The sequence below is a fragment of the Salmo salar genome, chromosome ssa06 (assembly GCF_905237065.1).
Source record: "Salmo salar chromosome ssa06, Ssal_v3.1, whole genome shotgun sequence".
Taxonomy (NCBI): Eukaryota; Metazoa; Chordata; class Actinopteri; order Salmoniformes; family Salmonidae; genus Salmo; species Salmo salar.
The window spans coordinates 36437857-36465083 of record NC_059447.1 but is presented as its reverse complement, the minus strand read 5'-3'; the positions used below and the strand labels follow the sequence as shown (position 1 = coordinate 36465083).

The window sequence follows — 27227 nt, the reverse complement described above, 5'->3', positions numbered from 1 at the left end:
CTGACTGCAACATCATGAGAATAAATAACTGCTAGATGCTTTGTGGTAGAGGTATAATTAGCAACATACATATTGGACAGGATATAACATACAGTATGACTCAATGAGCTTTCGATAATCTGATCATGTCACACTCACAATACTATAACATTTTCTATAGTTCTTAAGCAATAAATGCACTCTTCTCTGTTTCTGATACAAATCAAATCGGATTTGTCACATGCGCTGAATTCAACAGGTGTAGACCTTACCATGCTTACTTACTGTAATGGGTGCGTGCTGGTGGCAGGGAAGTCAGGCGCAGGAGAACGAACTTGGTATAAACAGAGTTGTTTAATAAGTGCTCACAAAACTCAGAAAACCAACATATACAAAATAATAAAAGTGGGTACAAAACCCGTCGAGCACCAGAACATAACTTGCACATCACATACAAACAAACAATCACCAAGAAGGACATGAGGGGAAACAGAGAGTTAAATACACAACATGTAATTGATGAGATTGGAACCAGATATGATGTAAGACAAAACCAATGGAAAATGAAAAATGGATCAGCGATGGCTAGAAGGTCGGTGACGTCGACCGCCGAACACCGCCCGAACAAGGAGAGGGACCGACTTCGGCGGAAGTCGTGACAGTACCCCCCCGACGCGCGGCTCCAGCAGCGCATCGACACCGACCTCGAGGACGACCCGGAGGGCAAGGCGCAGGGCGATCCAGATGGAGACGGTGGAACTCTTGCAGCATTGAAAGATCCAACACGTCCTCCACCGGAACCCAGCATCTCTCCTCCGGACCATACCCCTCCCAGTCCACGAGGTACTGAAGGCCCCTCACCGACGTCTCGAATCCAGTATGGAACGAACGAAGTATGCCGGGGCCCCCTCGATGTCCAGAGGGGGCGGAGGGGGCGGAGGAACCTCCCGCACCTCAGACTCCTGGAGCGGGCCAGCCACCACCGGCCTGAGGAGAGACACATGGAACGAGGGGTTAATACAGTAATCGGGGGGAAGCTGTAACCTATAACAAACCTCGTTCACTCTCCTCAGGACTTTAAATGGCCCCACAAACCACGGACCCAGCTTCCGACAGGGCAGGCGGAGGGGCAGGTTTTGGGTCGAGAGCCAGAGCCGGTCCCCAGGTGCGAATACCGGGGCCTCACTACGCTGACGGTCTGCGCCAACTTTTTGCCGCAGCACGGCGCACTGAAGGTGGACATGTCTCCTCCGCGCGCCGGAACCAGTCGTCCACCGCAGGAGCCTCGGTCTGACTCTGATGCCAAGGAGGCAGAACCGGCTGATACCCCAATACACACTGGAAGGGAGAGAGGTTAGTGGAGGAGTGGCGGAGCGAGTTCTGGGCCATCTCTGCCCAGGGCACGAACGCTGCCCACTCCCCCGGCCGGTCCTGGCAATAAGACCTCAGAAACCTACCCACATCCTGGTTAACTCTCTCCACCTGCCCGTAACTCTCGGGGTGAATACCTGAGGTAAGGCTGACCGAGACCCCCAGACATTCCATGAACGCCCTCCAGAACCTCGACGTGAACTAGGGACCCCGATCAGACACTATATCCTCAGGCACCCCGTAGTGCCGGAAGACGTGTGTAAACAGGGCCTCCGCAGTCTGTAGGGCCGTAGGGAGACCGGGCAAAGGGAGGAGATGACAGGACTTGAAAAATTATCCACAACGACCAGGATCGTGGTGTTACCCTGTGAAGAAGGAAGATCGGTCAGGAAATCTACCGACAGGTGCGACCACGGCCGTTGTGGAACGGGTAAGGGTTGTAACTTACCTCTGGGCAGGTGCCTGGGAGCCTTACACTGGGCGCACACCGAGCAGGAGGAACCATAAACCCTCACATCCTTGGCCAAAGTGTGCCACCAGTACTTCCCAGTAAGACAGCGCACCGTCCGACCGATCCCAGGATAACCAGAGGAGGGTGACGTGTGGGCCCAATAGATCAGCTGGTCGCGGACAGCAGACGGAACGTACAGACACCCAGCTGGACACTGGAGAGGAGCGGGCTCTGCACGTAACACCTGCTCAATGTCCGCGTCCAGCTCCCACACTACCGGCGCCACCAGGCAAGAGGCGGGGAGTATGGGAGTGAGATCCATGGGCCGCTCCTCTGTGTCATACAGCCGGGACAATGCGTCTGCCTTAACGTTCTGGGAGCCTAGTCTATAGGAAAGGGTAAACACAAAACGGGTGAAAAACATGGCCCACCTTGCCTGGCGAGGGTTCAGTCTCCTCGCCGCCCGGATGTACTCCAGATTGCGGTGGTCAGTCCAGATGAGAAAAGGGTGTCTAGCCCCCTCAAGCCAATGTCTCCACGCCTTCAAGGCCTTGACGACAGCCAACAGCTCCCGGTCCCCCGCATCATAGTTACGCTCCACTGGGCTGAGCTTCTTCGAGAAGAAGGCACAGGGGCGGAGTTTCGGTGGCGTACCCGAGCACTGAGAGAGCACAGCTCCTATGCCAGCCTCGGACGCATCCACCTCCACTATGAACGCCAAAAAGAGGGATCAGGATGGGCCAACACGGGAGCCGAGGTAAACAGAGCTCTCAGGTGACTAAAAGCCCTGTCCGCCTCAGCTGACCACTGCAAGCGCACCAGGCCCCCCTTCAGCAGTGAGGTAATAGGAGCTGCTACCTGACCAAAACCCCGGATAAACCTCCACTAGTAGTTGGCAAACCCTAAGAACCGCTGCACCTCCTTTACCATGGTGGGAGTCGGCCAATTACGCACGGCTGCAATGCGGTCACTCTCCATCTCCACCCCTGAAGTGGAAATGCGATACCCTAGGAAGGAGATGGACTGTTGGAAGAACAGGCATTTCTCAGCCTTGACGTACAGGTCATGCTCCCACAGGCGATCAAGCACTCTGCGCACCAGGGGCACATGCTCAGCGCGTGTAGCGGAGTATATCAAAATGTCATCAATATACAGTGCCTTGCGAAAGTTTTCGGCCCCCTTGAACTTTCCGACCTTTTGCCACATTTCAGGCTTCAAACATAAAGATATAAAACTGTAATTTTTTGTGAAGAATCAACAACAAGTGGGACACAATCAAGAAGTGGAACGAAATTTAGTGGATATTTCAAACTTTTTTAACAAATAAAAAACTGAAAAATTGGGCGTGCAAAATTATTCAGCCCCCTTAAGTTAATACTTTGTAGCGCCACCTTTTGCTGTGATTACAGCTGTAAGTCGCTTGGGGTATGTCTCTATCAGTTTTGCACATTGAGAGACTGACATTTTTGCCCATTCCTCCTTGCAAAACAGCTCGAGCTCAGTGAGGTTGGATGGAGAGCGTTTGTGAACAGCAGTTTTCAGTTCTTTCCACAGATTCTCGATTGGATTCAGGTCTGGACTTTGACTTGGCCATTCTAACACCTGGATATGTTTATTTGTGAACCATTCCATTGTAGATTTTGCTTTATGTTTTGGATCATTGTCTTGTTGGAAGACAAATCTCCGTCCCAGTCTCAGGTCTTTTGCAGACTCCATCAGGTTTTCTTCCAGAATGGTCCTGTATTTGGCTCCATCCATCTTCCCATCAATTTTAACCATCTTCCCTGCCCCTGCTGAAGAAAAGCAGGCCCAAACCATGATGCTGCCACCACCATGTTTGACAGTGGGGATGGTGTTCAGGGTGATGAGCTGTGTTGCTTTTACCCCAAACATAACGTTTTGCATTGTTGCCAAAAAGTTTGATTTTGGTTTCATCTGACCAGAGCACCTTCTTCCACATGTTTGGTGTGTCTCCCAGGTGGCTAGTGGCAAACTTTAAACAACACTTTTTATGGATATCTTTAAGAAATGGCTTTCTTCTTGCCACTCTTCCATAAAGGCCAGATTTGTGCAGTATACGACTGATTGTTGTCCTATGGACAGAGTCTCCCACCTCAGCTGTAGATCTCTGCAGTTCATCCAGAGTGATCATGGGCCTCTTGGCTGCATCTCTGATCAGTCTTCTCCTTGTATGAGCTAAAAGTTTAGAGGGACGGCCGGGTCTTCGTAGATTTGCAGTGGTCTGATACTCCTTCCATTTCAATATTATCGCTTGCACAGTGCTCCTTGGGATGTTTAAAGCTTGGGAAATCTTTTTGTATCCAAATCCGGCTTTAAACTTCTCCACAACAGTATCTCGGACCTGCCTGGTGTGTTCCTTGTTCTTCATGATGCTCTCTGCGCTTTAAACGGACCTCTGAGACTATCACAGAGCAGGTGCATTTATACGGAGACTTGATTACACACAGGTGGATTATATTTATCATCATTAGTCATTTAGGTCAACATTGGATCATTCAGAGATCCTCACTGAACTTCTGGAGAGAGTTTGCTACACTGAAAGTAAAGGGGCTGAATAATTTTGCACGCCCAATTTTTCAGTTTTTCATTTCTTAAAAAAGTTTGAAATATCCAATACATTTTGTTCCACTTCATAATTGTGTCCCACTTGTTGTTGATTCTTCACAAAAAATTACAGTTTTATATCTTTATGTTTGAAGCCTGAAATGTGGCAAAAGGTTGAAAAGTTCAAGGGAGCCGAATACTTTCGCAAGGCACTGTACACCACTACACCCTGCCCATGCAGGTCCCTGAAAACCTAATCTACAAAGGCTTGGAAGACTGATGGCGCATTCATCAACCCATACTGCATGACGAGGTACTCATAGTGCCCAGAGGTGGTACTGAAAGCCGTCTCCCTCTCGGATACGCACCAGGTTGTAAGCGCTCCTGAGATCTAGTTTGGTGAAGAAGCGCACCCCGTGCATTGACTCTATCGCTGTGGCTATGAGCGGTAGCGGGTAACTATACCTCACAGTGATCTGATTCAGACCCCGATAGTCAATACACGGGCGAGGACCTCCCTCCTTCTTCTTCACAAAAAATAAACTCGAGGAGGCGGGTGAAGTGGAGGACCGAATGTACCCTGACGCAGGGATTCGGAGACATATGTTTCCATAGCCTCCGTCTCCGCTTGTGAGAGGGGATACACGTGACTCCTGGGAAGTGCAGCGTCTACCAGGAGATCTATCACACAATCGTCCCGTTGATGAGGTGGTAATTGAGTCGCCTTCTTTTTGGAGAAGGCGAGAGCCAAATCAGCATATTCAGGGGGAATGCGCTGAAACCCCTAAACACCTACCTGAGCACTCCCGCGACCACCCCGTGAGAGCCCTCTGTGGCCAAGAAACAGTGGGGTTATGACAAGCTAACCAGGGTAGGCCCAGCACCACGGGAAACGCAGGAGTCAATAAGGAAGAGACTAATTCTCTCAGTATGACCCCCTGCGTCACCATGCCCAAAGGCACGGTGACCTCCCTAATTAACCCTGACCCTAATGGTCGACTAACACAAACATCTGTGCAACAGAGGACTCTGGGTGAGAATCTCCACCCCTGAAGTGGAAATGCGATACCCTAGGAAGGAGATGGACTCTTGGAAGAACAGGCATTTCTCAGCCTTGACGTACAGGTCATGCTCCCACAGTCGACCGCCGAACACCGCCCGAACAAGGAGAGGGACCGACTTCGGCGGAAGTCGTGACACTTACAAGCCTTTTATTTAAAATGTTTAAAGTAAGTAAGGAAATATTTGTTAAAACGAAGTAAATAAAAGTAACACAATACAATAACAATAGCGAGGCTATATACAGGGGGTACCGGTACCGAGTCAATGTGCGGGGGTACAGGTTAGTCGAGGTAATTGAGGTAATATGTACATGTAGGTAGGGGTAAAGTGACCATGCATAGATAATAAACAACGAGTAGCAGCAGCATGAAAAAGGGGTCAATGCAAATATTCCAGGTGGCCATTTGATTAACTGTCTAGCAGTCTTATGGCTTGGGGTAGAAGCTGTTAAGGAGCCTTTTGGACCTAGATTTGGCACTCCGGTACAGTTTGTCGTGTGGTAGCAGAGAGAACAGTCTATGACTTGGGTGGCTGGAGTCTTTGATCATTTTTAGGGCCTTCCTCTGATATCGCCTGGATGGCAGGAAGCTTGGCCCCAGTGATGTACTGGGCCGTACACACTACCCTCTGTAGCGCCTTGCGGTCGGATGCCGAGCAGTTGCCATACCAAGCAGTGATGTAACCAGTCAGGATGCTCTCGATGGTGCACCTGTAGAACGTTTTGAGGATCTGAGGACCCATGCCAAATCTTTTCAGTCTCCTGAGGGGGAATAGGCATTGTTGTGCGCTTTTCACAACTGTCTTGGTGTGTTTGGACCATGATAGTTTGTTGGTGATGTGGACATCAAGGAACTTGAAGCACTCGACCCGCTCCACTACAACCCTGTTGATGTGAATGGGCCCCCCTTTTCCTGTAGTCCACGATCAGCTCCTTTGTCTTTCTCATGTTGAGGGAGAGGTTGTTGTCCTAGCACCACACTGCCAGGTCTGTGATCCCTTCCCTATAGGCTGTCTCATCGTTGTCGGTGATCAGGCCTACCACCATTGTGTCATTGGCAAACTTAACGGCTTCGTAGACATGCAGGACTCCATGTCCACAAAGCCGTGGGTGAACAGGGAGTAAAGGACTGGACTAAGCACGCATCCCTGAGGGGCCCCTGTGTTGAGGATCAGCGTGGCAGATGTGTTGTTGCCTACCCTTACCACCTGGGGCAGTCCGTCAGGAAGTCCCGGATCCAGTTGCAGAGGGAAGTGTTAAGTCTCAGGGTCCTTAGCTTAGTGATGAGCTTTGAGGTGGTGCAGCATTCTCATGAAGGTGTTTCTTTTGTCCAGGTGGGAAAGGGCAATGAGGAGTGCAACTGTTAAGGGAATTTTCAATTCCAATAATGCATTTAATCTTTAACCAATTCACCTAGGTTTGTAAGACCCTGGGTTCACTAATAATTGGGCAAAGTCTCAGATTTTATAAAAAAGGTTCACAGATCTTTATTCATGAGAGCTCTAAAGTAAAAAATGAGGACCCAGTCCTTTAATAATACACACACATTCCTATCTTTAGACCACCCCCTGCTCAAACAACCAGTACTTTTCCACTAACCACAAAGAACCATTGTAAGGGCTGTCTTCAGGAATGGACCAAAATGCAGCGGAGTTAGTATTCATCTTTCAATTTAATTAGAAAGAACACTATAACAAACAAAACAAGGAAACTGACAGCCAACAGTCCTGTCAGGTGCAAACACACTAAACAAGAAACAATTACCCACAAAACCCAAAGGAAAAACATGCTCCTTATGTGTGACTCCCAATCAACCACAACCCTCTACAGCTGTGCTTGATTGGAAGTCACACGGCCAAAATCAATGAAACAATAAAAAACACACACTCCCTTCTGCCACGTCCTGACCCAACTACACCCTCTACTGGTCAGGACGTGACAGTACTTCCCAAGGTGCAGACCCCGGGATGCACCTAAAAAAAGAACACACAAGAAAATCCCCAACAAAAAGGAACACCTAAACAATAAGGGAGGGAAGGGAGGGAGGGTGGCTGCCGTCACCGACGGCACTGTGCTACACCCTCCCTCCCCAACCCACCTATCCTGGAGGTGGCTCAGGTGCAGGACGTGGACCTCGCTCCACCTTCGGCGTCGCCCACTTTGGTGGCGCCGATAGTTGCGCCGGGCAGACGGGCCACTCGGGCTGACCCTGGCAGACAGACCACTCGGGCTGGGCCGGAGGACCGGAGGGCCACTCGGGCTGGGCCGGAGGGCAGGAGGGCCCCTCGGGCTGGGCCGGAGGGCAGGAGGGCCCCTCGGGCTGGAGGGCAGGAGGGCCCCTCGGGCTGAGCCGGAGAGCAGGAGGGCCCCTCGGGCTGAGCCGGAGAGCAGGAGGGCCCCTCGGGCTGAGCCGGAGAGCAGGAGGGCCCCTCGGGCTGAGCCAGAGAGCAGGAGGGCCCCTCGGGCTGAGCCGGAGAGCAGGAGGGCCCCTCGGGCTGGGCCGGAGGGCAGGAGGGCCCCTCGGGCTGGGCCGGAGGGCAGGAGGGCCCCTCGGGCTGGGCCGGAGGGCAGGAGGGCCCCTCGGGCTGGGCCGGAGGGCAGGAGGGCCCCTCGGGCTGGGCCGGAGGGCAGGAGGGCCCCTCGGACTGGGCCGGAGAGCAGGAGGGCCCCTCGGGCTGGGCCGGGGGACAGGAGGGCCCCTCGGGCTGATCCTGACAGGCAGGGCACCCTGGCAGATCCGGGCAGGCGGGCACCTCTGGCAGAACCGGGCAGTCTGGCCACCCTGGCAGAACCGGGCAGTCTGGCCACCCTGGCAGTTCAGGGCAGTCTGGCCACCCTGGCAGTTCAGGGCAGTCTGGCCACCCTGGCAGTTCAGGGCAGTCTGGCCACCCTGGCAGTTCAGGGCAGTCTGGCCACTCCGGCAGTTCAGGGCAGTCTGGCCACTCCGGCAGTTCAGGGCAGTCTGGCCACTCCGGCAGTTCAGGGCAGTCTGGCCACTCCGGCAGTTCAGGGCAGTCTGGCCACTCCGGCAGTTCAGCGCAGTCTGACCTCTCTGGCGACTGTTGACTGGCGGCCAGCTCTGACGACTGTTGACTGGCGGGCAGCTCTGACGACTGTTGACTGGCGGGCAGCTCTGACGACTGTTGACTGGCGGGCAGCTCTGACGACTGTTGACTGGCGGGCAGCTCTGACGACTGTTGACTGGCGGGCAGCTCTGACGACTGTTGACTGGCAGGCAGCTCTGGTGATGGTTGACTGGCGGGCAGCACTGACGACTGTTGACTGGCGGGCAGCTCTGGTGACTGTTGACTGGCGAGGCTGGGTTGACACACTAGACTCCTGATGCGTGGGGCTGGTATAGGACGTGCCAGCCTGGAGACACGCACCTCCATGCTAGTGCGTCTGGCGGGAAACACCGGACCGAAAGGGCGCGCTGGCGGTCTTGATTGTAGGGTTGGAATCCCCCCTTCCGGCTCGATGCTCCCCTTGCCCTGGCACCTGCGGGGCGCTGGTACTGGGCGAACTGGGCTGTGCGTCCGTATAGGCGAGATGGTGCATACCTCAGCGTAACATGGCGCCCTCCACCTCCTATGCACCTCCCTGTAGTCACGGATAGCTGGCTTACGGCTCCTCCCTGGCCTGGCCAAGCTACCCGTGTGCCCCCCCCAAAAAAAATCTTGGGGCTGCCTCTCGGGTTTCCTAGCCAACCGTGTTCCAGCGTAACGTTCCCGATGGTTCCTCTGTCCAGCTGCCTCCACTCTCCTGAGTGCCTCCACCTGTTCCCATGGGAGGCGATCCCTTCCGGCCAGGATCTCTTCCCAGGTGTAGGCTCCCTTGCCATCCAGGACGTCCTCCCATGTCCATTCCTCCCTTTTTCTCTCCTGTCGCTGCTCCTTCCTCTTCCGCTGCTTGGTCCTTGTTTGGTGGGTAATTCTGTAAGGGCTGTCTTCAGGAATGGACCAAAATGCAGCGGAGTTAGTTTTCATCTTTCAATTTAATTAGAAAGAACACTATAACAAACAAAACAAGGAAACTGACAGCCAACAGTCCTGTCAGGTGCAAACACACTAAACAAGAAACAATTACCCACAAAACCCAAAGGAAAAACATTCTCCTTATGTGTGACTCCCAATCAACCACAACCCTCTACAGCTGTGCTTGATTGGAAGTCACACGGCCAAAATTAATGAAACAATAAAAAACACACACTCCCTTCTGCCACGTCCTGACCCAACTACACCCTCTACTGGTCAGGACGTGACAACCATAAATGTTGTCACATTCTTCAAGGCTTTCACCTCCCCTCCCCCGTTGGGACCCTCTTGGTTTGAAACCCTCTAATGATTTTCTATTATCTACTCTACAACTTCACTCTGTTTACATCCCGACTAAAGAATATAACATCATAGTATTACAATACTAACAGATCTACCCACATCCTGGTTTTATCTTCTCATAATTCTCAAACATTTCACACTATCCTACAATTTCAGAGTGGAACATTTAAGCCATTATTCTAACACATACAAATTATTCTAACAGCAATAGAGATAGCGTCATCTGTGGATCTGTTGGGGCAGTGTGCAAATTGTACTGGGTCTAGGGTTTCTGGGATAATGGAGTTGATATGAGCCATGACCAGCCTTTCAAAGCACTTCATGGCTACAGACGCGAGTGCAACGGGGCGGTAGTCATTTAGGCAGGTTACCTTGGCATTTTTGGGCACAGGGACTATGGTGGTCTGCTTGAAACATGTAGGTATTACAGACTTGGTCAGTGAATGTCAGTGAAGACACTTGCCATTTAGTCAGCGCATGCGTTGAGTACGTAACCTGGTAATCCATCTGGCCCTGCGGCCTTGTGAATATTGACCTGTTTAAAGGTCTTACTCACATCGGCTAAGGAGAGTGTGATCACACAGTCATCCGGAACAGCTGGTGCTCTAATGCATGGTTCAGGGTTGCTTGGCTCAGAGCGAGCATAGAAGGCATTAAGCTCGTCTGGTAGGCTTGCATCGCTGGGCATCTAGCGGTTTGGTTTCCCTTTGTAATCCGTAATAGTTTGCAAGCCCTGCAACCTACGACAAGCGTCAGAGCCGGTGTAGTAGGATTCAATCTTAGTCCTGTATTGACCCTTTGCCTGTTTGATGGTTCGTCGGAGGCAGTGGTGGAAAAAGTACTCAATTGTCATACTTGAGTAAAAGTAAAGATACCTTATTAGAAAATGACTCAAGTGAAATTGAAAGTCACCCAGTAAAATACTACTTGAGTAAAAGTCTATAAGTATTTTAAATATACTTAAGCATCAAAATAAATGTAATTGCAAAAATATACTTAACTTCTCTAGGGCCGGCGGGACGAAATCGTCCCACCTACGTAACAGCCAGTGGAATCCTGTGGCGCGTTATTCAAATACCTTAGAAATGCTATTACTTCAATTTCTCAAACATATGACTATTTTACACCATTTTAAAGACAAGACTCTCGTTAATCTAACCACACTGTCCGATTTCAAAAAGGCTTTACAACGAAAGCAAAACATTAGATTATGTCAGCAGAGTACCCAGCCAGAAATAATCAGACACCCATTTTTCAAGCTAGCATATAATGTCACAAAAACCCAGAAGACAGCTAAATGCAGCACTAACCTTTGATGATCTTCATCAGATGACACACCTAGGACATTATGTTATACAATACATGCATGTTTTGTTCAATCAAGTTCATATTTATATCAAAAACCAGCTTTTTACATTAGCATGTGACGTTCAGAACTAGCAAACTTCCGGTGAATTTACTAAATTACTCACGATTAACGTTCACAAAAAGCATAACAATTATTTTAAGAATTATAGATACAGAACTCCTCTATGCACTCGATATGTCCGATTTTAAAATAGCTTTTCGGTGAAAGCACATTTTGCAATATTCGAAGTAGATAGCCCGGCATCACAGGGCTAGCTATTTAGACACCCAGCAAGTTTAGCACTCACCAAAGTCAGATTTACTATAAGAAAAATGTTATTACCTTTGGTGTTCTTCGTCAGAATGCACTCCCAGGACTTCTACTTCAATAACAAATGTTGGTTTGGTCCCAAATAATCCATTGTTATATCCAAATAGCGGCGTTTTGTTTGTGCGTTCAAGACACTATCCGAAAGGGTAAAGAAGGGTGACGAGCATGGCGCATTTCGTGACCAAAAAAATCTAAATATTCCATTACCGTACTTCGAATCCATTTTTATGCCATTTTTCTCGTAAAAAAAGCGATAATATTCCGACCGGGAATCTGCATTTAGGTAAACAGACGAAAGAAAATAAAGCATGGGGTCGACTCGGGCACGCGCCTAAGCCCATTGTCCTCTGATCGGCCACTTGCCAAAAGCGATAATGTGTTTCAGCCAGAGGCTGCCTCAATATCATTCAGCTTTTTCCCGGGCTCTGAGAGCCTATGGGAGCCGTAGGAAGTGTCACGTTACAGCAAAGATCCTTAGTCTTCAATAAAAAGAGCCAAGATGAACAACAACTTGTCAGACAGGCCACTTCCCATATAGAATCCTCTCAGGTTTTTGCCTGCCATATGAGTTCTGTTATACTCACAGACACCATTCAAACAGTTTTAGAAACTTTAGGGTGTTTTCTATCCAAAGCCAATAATTATATGCATATTTTAGTTACTGGGCAGGAGTAGTAACCAGATTAAATCGGGTACGTTTTTTATCCGGCCGTGTCAATACTGCCCCCTACCCCCAACAGGTTAAGTATCAAAAGTAAAAGTATAAATCATTTCAAATTGCTTATATTAAGCACATTTATTTATGGATAGCCAGGATAGGCACACATAAATAAATAGGCACACACCAACACTCTGACATAATTTTCAAACAAAAGGTGTGTTTAGTGAATCTGCTAGATCAGAGGTAGTAAGGAAGACCAGGATTGTTCTCTTGATAAATGTGTTAATTGGACCATTATCCTGCACTGCTAATCATTCAAAATGTAAAAAGTACTTTTTGGTGCCAGGGAAATGTATGGTGTAAAAAGTACATTATTTTCTTTAGGAATGTAGTGAAGTAAAATTAAAAGTAGTTTAAAACATAAAAATATAAATAGTAAATTATAGTACAGGCATCCCAGAAATTAACTTTAGTGTGGCTCAGTTGGTAGAGCATGGTGTTTGCAATGCCAGGGTTGTGGGTTTGATTCCCACGGGGGGCCAGTACAAAAAAAATGCATGAAATGGTATGAAATGTATCTATTCACTACTGTAAGTCGCTCTGGATAAGAGCGTCTGCTAAATGACTAAAATGTAGTACTTTAAAGTATTTTTACTTAAATACTTTACACCACTGGTCGGAGGGCATAACGGGGTTTCTTATAAATGTCCAGATTAGTGTCTCGAAAGCGGCAGCTCTAGCCTTTAGCTCAGTGCGGATGTAGCCTGTAATCCATGGCTTCTGGTTGGGATATGTACGTACGGCCACTGTGAGGATGATGTCTCGATGCACTTATTGATGAAGCTTGTGAATGATGTTGTATCCTCCTCAATGCCATCGGATGAATCCTGGAACATATTCCAGTCTGTGCTAGCAAAACAGTTCTGTAGTTCAGAATCCTTGTCATCTGACCACTTCCGTATTGAGCGAGTCACTGGTACTTCCTGCTTGAGTTTTGCTTGTAAGCAGGAATCAGGAGGATAGAATTATGGTCAGATTGACGAAATGGAGGACGAGGGAGAGCTTTGTACACGTCTCTGTGGGTGGAGTAAAGTTGCACATGTGACATGCTGGTAGAAATGAGGTACACCCACCCAGCCATAGTACCCAGTTAGCAGCACCCCTGGGCCGCTGTGCTGTTTGTTTACAAAACAAAGGAGTTGCCCTTTCCTGTACTGTAGGGCTGCAAGCCTCACCCCAAACAACTGGAAACAAACACACGTTTCCATACTCCACTCCAATAGGCTAGCCCCCACGCGGCACACACACACTGACGCACACACACTCAAGTTTTTGAGCAGAACTGTTTGCAGAGCTCCTGAATCCTGAAATGTTCTCATGACATAATTATTTAATTTGCAAAATGTAAACAGGCGATTGAGTAAAGATACTCCCTTCAGTGTTTCTCAATTACACGCACACATGCTTTTTTAAAACGTTATTATTTAGTTATGCAAGGTATCAGTGTTGTGTTGGCTGCATTCTGTGCATTATGTGCGCTCGCGATCTATGCAGGCAGGAGAGGGTTAAACTGAGGAACATCGCAACCACTCCCAAGACTTGCTGCTGCTAGGCAGTGGCTTAACCTGTACTGTAGAGTACCTGACAAGGCATGGAGGGCGTGAGTGTACAGTGTGGAATAGCGAGGTGAATACTGTACTTTAAAACTGGATAAAGGGAAAACTGAAGTCTGTAACTTCTAAACGATGTCTTTGAAGGATAGTCTACTCTACATTGAGCCTGGGATTAACCAAACAAACTTTAAACAGGTAATTTGTCCTTTTTATGGTCGATGATGGCTCCATTTGTTGCTTAGATTTGGATTGAGGTTTTGGTCTGATTAAATAGGATTTTATGCGCATTAATAGCTACTAACTGTAACAGTTTTAATACAGTTATTATACATGTGGTGTAAATTACAGTGATTCAGAGTAAGCATTCATTTCTATCAAATTTAATTTTGGTCACTGTCAATAGCCTGGTATTATTTGAGCACACATTCCATTTTTGAAAACATAACCTTCCTCCAGTTGACTTATCTGGTCAATATACTGTATATTTGTATATGAAAATGACATAAACCACAGTGTCTGTCAATGACCTCTGACATACACAGTGTTTGACCCTCAGATGCAAAATAGCTCAGGTATAGATTGTGATTATGCATTAGCCCAGACCATTATGTCCTTGTTCTGTAGGGGGGTATTTATGTCATGCTCTATAGGCTACTTACTATTACTCTAAATATCTACAGGCTGAATATGGGTCCATAACCTTGATAGTGTCAGCTGTTTTTTCTTCAGTTTATTAATATGAGGAATTGATGAGTCAGTCCACTGTTGATTGAATGGAAAGGGACATCAACCAGTAAACCATGTGGCACTCACTGCCATGCAGCATTCAGTCACCTCATCTGATTTCTAGGGTCAATACTGACTGAGCGTTCGAAGAGTTAAGATGAAGACAGTATAAAGCGAGACTGAGATTATGCTCTTATATAGTTCCAATCTGTCCATATACACTGAGTTTACAAAACATTAGGATCACCTTCCTAATATTGAGTTGCACCCCCTTCTGCCCTCAGAACAGCCTCAACTCATCGGGGCATGGACTACAAGGTGTCGAAGCGTTCCACAGGGATCCTGGCCCAATGTTTTTTTTAATTTTTTTTTACCTTTATTTAACTAGGCAAGTCAGTTAAGAACAAATTCTTATTTACAATGACCACCGAAGGACAGTGGGTTAACTGCCTTGTTCAGGGACAGAACAACAGATTTGTTGACTCCAATGCTTCCCACAGTTGTGTCAAGTTGGCTGGATGTCCTTTGGGTGGTGGACCATTCTTGATACACATGGGAAACTGTTGTGCGTGATAAACCCAGCAGCGGTGCAATTCTTGACACACTCAAACCGGTTCTCCTGGCACCTACTACCATAAAACCCTTTCAAAGGCACTTCAATACTTTGTCTGGCCCGTTCACCCTCTGAATGTCACACATACACAATCTATGTCTCAATTGTCTCAAGGCTTAAACGTCATTCTTTAACCTGTCTCCTCCCCTTCATCTACATTGATTGAAGTGGATTTAACAAGTGACGTCAATAAGGGATCATAGCTTTCACCTGGATTCACCTGGTCAGTCTATGTCATGGAAAGAGCAGGTGTTCCTGATATTTGTACACTCAGTGTATCTCTATTCCACTACAGTGGTTTTACAATAGTACATTTTAAACCATCAAGTGTCAATCAGTTGTAGTTCATTTTAAACTGTAAAGTGTCAATCAGTTGTAATTTCTCGAATATTCTGGCACATTATACGCAATTACATTATCATAAATGACACATTGGGTACAGTATGTACATCTCAAATTGTCTTTGACTTCCTTGTTCCTGTTTATGCAGTGTCAAAAGGCTTGATGTAATTGTAAGTGTGATAATATTATGATGACGGGCATGACAAGGTTTTCCCCAGCCCTGCCAGGGAGAAGGGGTCAAACTACAAGGGAGGAATGCCATCTTGGTTTTCATTGCTAGTAGATATCAATCATTGACAATGAGTCACAAGCAGAAAGTTAATACTTGACCATAACCTGCTTGGATATACACAGCCAGGAACATAATCTGATGTAAAGCTGTGTTATCTCTTTTCCTTCTGTGACAGTAGGCCTATCCTAGAGAGATTACAAAAAGTCACACTATTGCCATTATCCGCTTTGACTCCAAACAAATGGTTGGCATGACAGGTATTGCTGACTGGCAGAAAATGTTCCCGTTGCTGTGTGTGAACCAGTCATTCTGGTATCCTTTCCATTTAGTTTGGTTTGAGGAGGCTGGTATGCTATTTAGCTTGGAGGCTTTAGTGCATAAGAAACAATGGGCTTCCAGTTGATTGAAAGAATCATCACCACAATCACTTTTATTACTATTACGCATCTGTTATTAAATATCATTTTTGTTTCTACTGCTACACGCACCTGCACTTGTAGCTTATTGTTGTGTTACAACTGTAAAGGAAGAGGGGTAGTCTAAGCTTCATTAATATCTACTTTAGAAAAACTGGGTCTTTCCACAGCCAGGTGTTGATGTTTTAACCTGAATGTGTAGCCAGTAGTCACTGCCACGTTCCAAAGACAACTCTCCCACCGCAAAGAAGAACTTATCAGGTGGTGTTAACCGAAACCTGAAAGTGAGTGAGTGTTTGTTTTTAGTTTTGCTTGCATATTTACTGCTGCCCATGCTCTGCGTTGCCCAAGGCATGTTTATTAATTTGTAGCGTTTATTACTCTGTCTAATGAAGCAGGACTGTATAGTGATTATTATATAGTGATTCTAGGATTGTGAGTATCAACCTCTAGCCTGCAGCTTTGTAACCCAGGTGGTTGCTAGGGTGTGTCTGTCGGAGGTACCATTTGAATAACAAAACAATTATGTTCGTACAAGAGTCTGGAGTTCTTTTTAAGATGTTGTCATCTGTTGTGTCATGCACACACATACCCACCTTCCTAATATTGATTTGCACCCCCCTTTGCCCAGAACAGACTCAATTTGTTGGGAAATGGACGAAAAGGTGTCGAAAGCGTTTCACAGGGATGCTGGCCCATGTTGACTCCAATGTTTCCCACAGTTGTGTCAAGATGGCTCGATGTCCTTTGGGTGGTGGACCATTCTTGACACATGGGAAACTGTTGACCATGAAAAACCCAGCAGCGTTGCAGTTCTTGTGACACTCAAACCAGGCACCTACTACCACACCCCATACTTAAATATTTTGTCTTGCCCATTCACCCTCTGAATGGCACACATATACAATCCATTTCTCAATTGTCTCAGGGCTTAAAAATCATTCTTTAACCCGTCTCCCCTTCAGCTACACTGATTGAAGTGGATTTAACAGCAATAAGAGATCATAGCTTTCAACTGTATTCACCTGGTCAGTCTATGTCATGGAAATAGCAGGATTTCCTAATGTTTTCTACAATCAATGCCAGCTGTTCATAGGACATGAACAGTGGGCAGACTCGCTTATCACAGGTTGAGCTTTAGGTACCACCAAACCAGGGAACCACAGCTTCTGACAGACACCTCAGGTCTCAGAGAAGGTGATGTCACAGCACAAAGAAACACTATCCATGCTGTCTGCTACAGCATCATTCCAGCACAGAACTAATACTCTCATTATGCACATGTGTATTTTAGACGTTAGAGTACCTTCAGGCATAGATGTGTGTGTGTGTATCAACGTGTTCTGGTGTTTTACTTCATACTCGCATAAGTATTACGCAGGTACTTTACGGCCGAGATGTTGTAAGCAGTATACAAAAAAAACAACCCAACTGGGATGTGTGTTTATGTCCAAAACTTCCATTAGCCCATCTTGAGAGGAAATGACAGTTGGACAGTCGACTCCCTCCCTCCACCCAGCCATGCATCTTATTTGTGTTTTTCTTTAAAGTATTTAGGTCGGTACAGTCCGTCTGTGTGTTCAGGCCAGTGTACGTCCATGTGTGGTACACAGAAGAGTCTTGCCTATACGAAAGAAACCTTACCGCTGAGCCAGGCTTTTCTTTTAAAGCTATTTTTTCATGAAGAATGTATGTTTTACAAGGTTCGAATTGGGCAACCCGAAGACAGTTATTCCCTGGTCTCTGGCTTTTTCAGTGTTTCTTAAAAATGTATTCAAAGCTAAAAAAAAAAGCCCCTCTTCAAGCCAGGTAGTAATCAAAAGAAGGAACTGGTACATGGTCTGAAAACCCTGTGGTATGTCCTTGCCAATACTTCTGCTTTTGGATCTACTAGTTAAAATGTTATATCCACTGATGGGATGCAACATACACTGCTCAAAAAAATAAAGGGAACACTTAAACAACACAATGTAACTCCAAGTCAATCACACTTCTGTGAAATCAAACTGTCCACTTAGGAAGCAACACTGATTGACAATACATTTCACATGCTGTTGTGCAAATGGAATAAACAGGTGGAAATTATAGGCAATTAGCAAGACACCCCCAATAAAGGAGTGGTTCTGCAGGTGGGGACCACAGACCACTTCTCAGTTCCTATGCTTCCTGGCTGATGTTTTGGTCACTTTTGAATGCTGGCGGTGCTTTCACTCTAGTGGTAGCATGAGACGGAGTCTACAACCCACACAAGTGGCTCAGGTAGTGCAGCTCATCCAGGATGGCACATCAATGCGAGCTGTGGCAAGAAGGTTTGCTGTGTCTGTCAGCGTAGTGTCCAGAGCATGGAGGCGCTAGCAGGAGACAGGCCAGTACATCAGGAGACGTGGAGGAGGCCGTAGGAGGGCAACAACCCAGCAGCAGGACCGCTACCTCCGCCTTTGTGCAAGGAGGAGCAGGAGAAGCACTGCCAGAGCCCTGCAAAATGACCTCCAGCAGGCCACAAATGTGCATGTGTCTGCTCAAACGGTCAGAAACAGACTCCATGAGGGTGGTATGAGGGCCCAACGTCCACAGGTGGGGGTTGCGCTTACAGCCCAACACCGTGCAGGACGTTTGGCATTTGCCAGAGAACACCAATATTGGCAAATTTGCCACTGGCGCCCTGTGCTCTTCACAGATGAAAGCAGGTTCACACTGAGCACGTGACAGACGTGACAGAGTCTGGAGACGCCGTGGAGAACGTTCTGCTGCCTGCATCATCCTCCAGCATGACCGGTTTGGCGGTGGGTCAGTCATGGTGTGGGGTGGCATTTCTTTGGGGGGCCGCACAGCCCTCCATGTGCTCGCCAGAGGTAGCCTGACTGCCATTAGGTACCGAGATGAGATCCTCAGACCCCTTGTGAGACCATATGCTGGTGCGGTTGGCCCTGGGTTCCTCCTAATGCAAGACAATGCTAGACTTCATGTGGCTGGAGTGTGTCAGCAGTTCCTGCAAGAGGAAGGCATTGATGCTATGGACTGGCCCGCCCGTTCCCCAGACCTGAATCCAATTGAGCACATCTGGGACATCATGTCTCGCTCCATCCACCAACGCCACGTTGCACCACAGACTGTCCAGGAGTTGGCGGATGCTTTCGTCCAGGTCTGGGAGGAGATCCCTCAGGAGACCATCCGCCACCTCATCAGGAGCATGCCCAGGCATTGTAGGGAGGTCATACAGGCACGTGGAGGCCACACACACTACTGAGCCTCATTCTGACTTGTTTTAAGGACATTACATCAAAGTTGGATCAGCCTGTAGTGTGGTTTTCCACTTTAATTTTGAGTGTGACTCCAAATCCAGACCTCCATGGGTTGATAAATTGGATTTCCATTGATTATTTTTGTGTGATTTTGTTGTCAGCACATTCAACTATGTAAAGAAAAAAGTATTTAATAAGATTATTTCTTTCATTCAGATCTAGGATGTGTTGTTTAAGTGTTCCCTTTATTTTTTTGAGCAGTATATTTGATCATTACATTATTCGAAGAGGTGCCTTTTTCAGGGAATATGACCGACATGATCTTCAAGGCTTGCCGTAGCTTCAGGCACAGGCTTGTGACTTTTCTGGGTGTCTCCCAGGTAAGTACCTAAGGGTGTGCGTCCCAATTATGGTATTTTCCTTCATGACCACTAATCTAAGACTTCATGGTCATTTCACTCAGCCTGCCAATTGAATTACATGTTCAATTCTATGCCTGCAGTACTTAGCCTACATGTGAGGGCGGCAGGTACAGTACCCTAGAGGTGAAGAGCGTTGGGCCAGTAACCGAAAGGTCGACTAGGTGAAAAATCTGTCTGCACTTAACCTTAATTGCTCCTGTAAGTCGCTCTGGACAAGAGTGTCTGCTAAATTACTCAAATGTATATGTGGCCTATAGTACTGTATTTAGACATTTTACATTTTTACATTTTAGTCATTTTAGCAGACGCTCTTATCCAGAGCAACTTACAGTAGTGAATGCATACATTTCATACATTTTTTTTCGTACTGGTCCCCCGTGGGAATCAAACCCACAACCCTGGCGTTGCAAACACCATGCTCTACCAACTGAGCCACTCCTCTGTGTTGTTGTTCAAACTTCCCCAGTCTTTATAGGTTTTTATCATGTCTGGCTCATGTTGAAATGTGCTTGTGTTTGTCTATGAAGTGACGGTCTGCCACACAGCTCCCTGTGGTCTACTCCACTCCACGTGGTGGAAATCTCCTTTGTTTGAGATAGGATGGTTTGCTCTTCACTTCCACACCCCTGAGATGTATGTAGGGTTTGGGAAAGACATTAACAGGACAGATCACTTTTTTGGATGCAGATATTCTGGGTGTCTCCCAGGTAAGTACCTAAGGGTGTGCGTCCCAATTATGGTATTTTCCTTCATGACCACTAATCTAAGACTTCATGGTCATTTCACTCAGCCTGCCAATTGAATTACATGTTCAATTCTATGCCTGCAGTACTTAGCCTACATGTGAGGGCGGCAGGTACAGTACCCTAGAGGTGAAGAGCGTTGGGCCAGTAACCGAAAGGTCGACTAGGTGAAAAATCTGTCTGCACTTAACCTTAATTGCTCCTGTAAGTCGCTCTGGACAAGAGTGTCTGCTAAATTACTCAAATGTATATGTGGCCTATAGTACTGTATTTAGACATTTTACATTTTTACATTTTAGTCATTTTAGCAGACGCTCTTATCCAGAGCAACTTACAGTAGTGAATGCATACATTTCATACATTTTTTTTCGTACTGGTCCCCCGTGGGAATCAAACCCACAACCCTGGCGTTGCAAACACCATGCTCTACCAACTGAGCCACTCCTCTGTGTTGTTGTTCAAACTTCCCCAGTCTTTATAGGTTTTTATCATGTCTGGCTCATGTTGAAATGTGCTTGTGTTTGTCTATGAAGTGACGGTCTGCCACACAGCTCCCTGTGGTCTACTCCACTCCACGTGGTGGAAATCTCCTTTGTTTGAGATAGGATGGTTTGCTCTTCACTTCCACACCCCTGAGATGTATGTAGGGTTTGGGAAAGACATTAACAGGACAGATCACTTTTTTCGATGCAGATATTACTGCCGTATGGCCATTTCCTCTAAAACTGAAAAAAGGCTTACAATTGAATGTTGATGTTGTCTGTACTTTTCTTTGGGATGGGGGTGGTATTTTGACATCCGGATGAAAAGTGTGCCCAAAGTAAACTGCCTGATACTCAGGCCCAGAAGTTAGGATATGCATATAATTGGTAGATTTGGATAGAAAACACTCTAAAGTTTCTAAAACTCTTAAAATAATGTCTGTTAGTATAACAGAACTGAAATGGCAGGCGAAACCCCGAGGACAAACCATCCCCCCCCAAAAAAATTCATCCTACCACTGATTTCAATGGTTGGCACTTTTATAATAGGGTGAAATCGTGCCCGATTGCAGTTCCTAGGGCTTCCACTAGATGTCAACAGTCTTTAGAAAGAGTTTCAGGTTGGTTTTTGGAAAAATTAGCCAGAAATTGTAGTTTTTCTAAGTGGCTCCCATTTTGTCTGTAGTGTTTCCAACCGCATGAATGAGAATGCGTTCTTTGGTATTTTTCTCCGGTAAAGACAATAACGATTCTCCGTCTTAAATGTTATCATTTATTTGCGTATTAGGGTACCTAAAGTTTGATTATAAACGTTGATTGACTTGTTTGGATAAGTTTATTGGTAACGTTTGGGATTCATTTTGTATGCATTTTGAAGGAGGGAAACTGAGTGGATTATTGACTGAAGCGTGCCAGCTAAACTGAGTTTTTATGGATAAAGAAGGACTTTATCAAACAAAAGGACCATTTGTAATGTAACTGGGACCTTTTGGAGTGCCAACAGAAGAAGATCTTCAAAGGTAAGGCATATATTATATCGCTATTTCTGACTTTCGTGTCGCAACTCCCTGGTAGAAAATGATTTGTTATGCATTTGTGTGCTGGGCACTGTCCTCAGATAATTGCATGGTTTTCTTTCGCCGTAAAGCCTTTTTGAAATCTGACACGGCGGCTAGATTAACAACAAGTTAAGCTTTATTTTAATGGACGCTAGCGTCCCACTGATCCGGAAGAATTAAGAAAGAAAAAAACCCACTCAAAAGCGAGATCCACATATAGCTCTTTAAATGCATGCACTTTGTAAGAATGGGCATATTGTGATGAGTTGGGTAACTCAGCCCATTCGAACAAAGGGGTTGGGAAATGATATTTGATCCAAATTCAGTGCTTTGTTACTTGATGGGAGTAAAGGGAGGTGCAGGTAGAGAGAACTTTTCTCTCCTCTGTCTTTTGTGTTGTGGAGATTCTCACGGATTGTTCTCATAGGGGCTGATGGGGCCATTGACTTCACTGCAAATAAGGGGAGGTTGGGTTGAACTACGCAGGCAGTCAGTACTCTGTTCTTATAGAGCACAAGATATTATTGACTAGTGGCTCGCTGGCCATTTAGGACTGGGGGTGAAACGTTTATTCCTCCTCATGTTATTCCTGATGACTGACCTGACTTCTCTTTCATCTCTGTCTCTAGGTGGAAAATGCCAGCCCCAACACTGCTGTTTACGCCAATGTCACCGAGCTGAAGAAAAACATCCCACAATCCCCTCCGTTAGTAGCTCTGAGTCCTGACTTGCCCCTTACCCAGGAGGGATGGCAGGTGCACACTGACAAGGACAGCGGGAAAGAGTTCTATTACCGCCCAGCCACGGGCCAAACCACTTGGGCCGACCCCCGCAGCACCCTCCCCTCCACAGACATGGAGCTGCCCAAGGAGGCGTTGGCTGTCCCGGCCCTGTCCCCGGCCCTGTCCCCGGCCCTTTCCCCGGCCCTTTCCCCGGCCCTGTCCCCGGCCCTGTCCCTGGCCCTGTCCCCGGCCCTGTCCTCGGCCTCATCCCAGGGTTCCAACTGGGAACAGGTGTTGGATGAGACTACCGGTCGAAACTACTTCTATAATCCCACCTCTGGGGCCACGTCCTGGGGAGCTCCGGAGCCCATCTCCCCCTCCTCTCCTGTTACTGAGCCTCCTGTGCTGAAGCTCCCAGACAGAGGACCGGTAGGGGTTAGCTTATGCTTTATTTGACTAATGTGGCCATTGTTTCAAGCTCATCAACAGATAAGGCTTCTAAAATACAGAACCGTGGAAAGTGTTGTTGGATTGTTGACTGCTAAAGCAGTCTCTGTCAGACAACAGCACATTAACATCTGCTTCATGGTCTTGAGGGAGTCTTGTTTCGTTAGTTCATTAGCTAGTTATGTCTTAAGCCTGCTATGGCATACACATGCTTTTTGCTGTTTATTCTCAAAGTGTTACTAGCCAAGTTACTAAGAACGTTTGCCATTTGAGCAGAATCGCTAGCATGTTATGAACCATGTCATAAACTTTTTATAAATTGGCCACTCAGTTTGAGTTCCATCTTAAAAGCATTTGTGAATCTTCTGTTCCTCAGCCCCCTCTCCCAAAGGAAGACTACCTGACAGAAGACCACGAGGCTCCAGACCCTTCCTCCTCGGTGTTCCCCAAAGACCTCCTGCCAATTCCGCAGGCTAAACAGGCCGTCATACCTCGGGCCACTCTAGACAGTGTCCCGGTGGGCTGGAAGCGCTCCATGGATGCAGATGGGAAGACCGTATTCACCAGCGAACGCACACAGGAGCAGGTAAGTGTATTGAATGGAGGTCCAGTGCTTTGAAAGGGTAGCGGTTTGAGAAACCATGCAGTGTGTGTCATACACTGTTTTGTCCTGTGTGTGTGTGTATCCTGGCAGTGGCTCAAGTCTGTGGATCAAGAAGGAAAGACGTACTACTACCTGAGAGACGGCTCCAGATCCCAGTGGAACCTTCCAGCAGAGGTGAAGAGAAGCAATATTGTAATTTCAAGGAATGGTTGAGTGTCTTTTTACAAGGTCTCAAAGAGCTTGACATTGTATGGGGTAACTCTGTACTGCACATAGGTGAAAAAAATATGTCCTTACCTCAGATAACCAGTTGCTGGGTTTGATTAAATAGGCCAGGGCCTTTACACTGTTTGTTTCTGTTAACCCTCTCAGCTCCCGGTTGCATCCAGTCTGCCCAAGGTGAGGAATGGAGTGGACCAGGATAGTCCGCCAGTTCTGAAGAACTGGAGACACACCATGGGCCCAGCTCAGTTTGGCCCCTCCCAAGAAGACAACGTGAGTAGCTGGGGAGCCCAGAGCATGGACAGGGATGTTGAGGGAGGTTTCACACCATAGGTATAGCAACAGACATTTATGGGCCATTAGAATCTCTTTTTGGCATCTAGACTGAATTTGGCACTACGGTATAGGAACATAGAAACTGCAGAATTTGCCGTTCTGGTAGTCCCAAGCAAACAAGCCATTAGGACTAGTCCCTGACATGAGACACCTGGCCCTCACAGCATATATGCACAATTCCCCTGTGGAATGATGTCGTTGTGTATGTGTCGTTGTCGACCCCCTCAACAGGAGACGGAAACACCTGTCCTAGTTGATTTCCTCTCAGGAGGTCACTTACAAATCTAAATGGGAGAAACTACAACAAGAATGGAGGGGGCAGGGGAGAAAGCGGATAGAATTATGACTCATAAAATTTGACAGGATTTCTGCTGAAGAGGGAAGCTCTGTTTGAACAATAAGTCCCTATCGACTACTGTTGACTAACCAACCTGAACCTAATTCCCTCCCTTGCGTTTGGCAGAGGTTCTTTCCAACACATAGGAGAAACGTTTCGGACGTCACCAGTGAAGCATCCAGCTCAGGCAACTCCCCTGAGATGCCACACCATGTAAGTACAGTAAGAACAAACGACAAGAACATACGACAAGGTTTTGAATCCATAGGGATCTTTGTCAGGTCATTTTCTACTGGCCCTCAATAATAAATTATACGTGTTGGACTAGTACACACATTAATTGAATTGGAAATTCCATTATTTTTCAACAATGATTTTATTGTTCATTTTATAAATTTAATTAATTCATTTCCTGAAATGGAATTGACCCCAACCCTTCTACTAACTCAATAAAATGTACTCTACTGTTCAGACAGCACACAAGGACTTCTAAATGACAAAGAGCCTGAAGACCCATTATTCCATTCATTGAAGACTTGTATTGTTTTCTCCATAAAGACTGATAGGTTGGGAGCACGGAGTAGACTGTCACATCTGAGCACAGACTCGCATCATGAGCATGTAGGTTCTTACGGCCCACGTCAGGCCTGATAGATAGATGCATAGTGTTGTTTGCCAGACAGGCATTGCATTCTGGTGGTGTGTGGGTGTTCTGATCTAACTAACACACTATGATATAGAACTGGATAGGAAAACTAACGGCGCTTGGGAAGGGGAGCTAATGGATTAGATATTGGTTACAGTACATACTATATACATGTATGCTCTTAAAAGGGCTGATTAAGAGTTTCTTATGTGGTGTTTAAGTGAAACTACTAACTTTGAATGGGTTGTTCTCCCTCTTCGCTTTGTGTGTGGATAAGAAAGCAATCTGGATAACAAGCATCTGCTAAATCAGGGTTTTCCAAACTCGTCCTGCCCCCCCACCCCACCCCCCGGGTGCACGTTTTGGTTTTTGCCCTAGCACTGCACAGCTGATTCAAATAACCAACTGATCATCAAGCTTTGATTATTTGAATCAACCCTGTACTAAATGATCGTGTCATGATATACCACCATTGACACTACCCCCTAGTGGGGAGAGGGAGCATTTGTAGTTGTTTTTGTTGGAAGTGGTGGCTTGTTGGGTAGTACTTTCAGATCTGATTGACACCATATTGTATTGCATTGCCTTTCAAAGCATTGTGCTGAATGTACATATGGCACTGTCTTATGTAGTAGGCACAGTAATGTCAAATTGCTGAATGTCAATGCTATAAGCAAAGTCAACCCCAAAGGATCATTTCCCATTTTATGAATCCATGCAAACATACTCATGCCCAAGCATGTATAACTGTGCACTCATGCACAAAGATGCACACACATACTAAGATTGACCACTCCCATGTTGACACCTGACTCACATTTCAAAGGTGTAAAGAATCTGCTACTTATACTCTTTGCTCTTTACCTGTGGACTCATAGCCCAAGAATTCAGCATAACCTGGAACACTGCCAACACAAACATTTGTTGCTGCCACCTAGCGGCCTAGTATATGCATTGCAAAGTCACAGCAATACTTTATCCAGGCCTAGAATTATAGCCCACAATTACAATAATCTGCTAACATGAACAGTCCAATGTTCATATCAGCCAGTAGGCCTATGGGCAATGTCCAGTAGCATATGGCCCAATGTGGGTACTAACTGCTTAACTCATTTACCTATGTATGTCAGTGAAAACCATGAAAACCATGTGTTTGATACGATTTCATTCCCTCTATTGCGGACATTATAATGAGCCGTCCTCTCCTCAGCAGCCTCCACTGATGTAACTAACAACATCTTTAAACCTGATCTGAGGTCTGTGGGTTCCTGGTAATCACCATTAGTAGAAATGTTCATACACTCTCCCTCTGTCATTTGTGATATTTTGTTAATATTTGTCTCTATTTTGCTCGTTTTAGACACATCTACTGGAGAAGGCAGGGATCCTGAACAAAACCAAGGTGGCCGACAATGGGAAAAGAATTAGGTAATGTCAAGTCAACCGCAAAGATTACAACACATTGTGATTTGCGCAATGGACGACTGATTCCTTATTTTCTGGTTTTCTAATAGGAAGAATTGGAGTCCGTCATGGACAGTGCTGCATGGAGGCATTCTAACGTTTCACAAAGACCCAAAATCTGCACCCTCGGGAAACTCTGTAAGAACATTTCGCTACAGTAACCACTCACAACCACCACTATAGAAAATAAGCTCATTGTATTCGTAAAGAATGATTTGCTTGCTTGTCAGGATTGGGTGTCCTACAACCTACTATTACGAACCACCAGGTCTGTTGAATGAATGTCATTGGTCCGTGATTCCTCAGAACAAGACCAATCAGATCACCCCAGAGTACACAGTGGAGCTGCGGGGAGCCACTGTGGGCTGGGCCCCCAAGGACAAGTCCAGCAAGAAGAACGTTCTGGAGGTATGGGCTCTGTTTAAGGTCTGTCAGGGTTGAAGTCAGTTCTATTTCAT

The 27227-nt window shown here is 46.6% G+C and overlaps 1 protein-coding gene across 4 annotated transcripts in view; it reads left to right on the top strand.

The window, feature by feature from the left end:
- Positions 1 to 27227, top strand: part of LOC106607181 (rho GTPase-activating protein 27) — a 51731-nt gene that overhangs the window by 17238 nt on the left and 7266 nt on the right. For 2 of the 4 annotated variants that reach the window (XM_014203867.2, XM_014203866.2), the window contains exons 3-11: positions 22621 to 23142; positions 23537 to 23746; positions 23855 to 23938; positions 24137 to 24259; positions 24786 to 24872; positions 25218 to 25280; positions 26666 to 26733; positions 26820 to 26907; positions 27076 to 27177. In XM_014203867.2, the coding sequence (XP_014059342.2) occupies positions 22621 to 23142; positions 23537 to 23746; positions 23855 to 23938; positions 24137 to 24259; positions 24786 to 24872; positions 25218 to 25280; positions 26666 to 26733; positions 26820 to 26907; positions 27076 to 27177 (1347 nt within the window). Of the gene's footprint in view, positions 1 to 13701; positions 13911 to 22620; positions 23143 to 23536; positions 23747 to 23854; positions 23939 to 24136; positions 24260 to 24785; positions 24873 to 25217; positions 25281 to 26665; positions 26734 to 26819; positions 26908 to 27075; positions 27178 to 27227 lie in introns of those variants that run through there. The other 2 variants (XM_014203869.2, XM_014203868.2) reach the window with 2 other exon arrangements.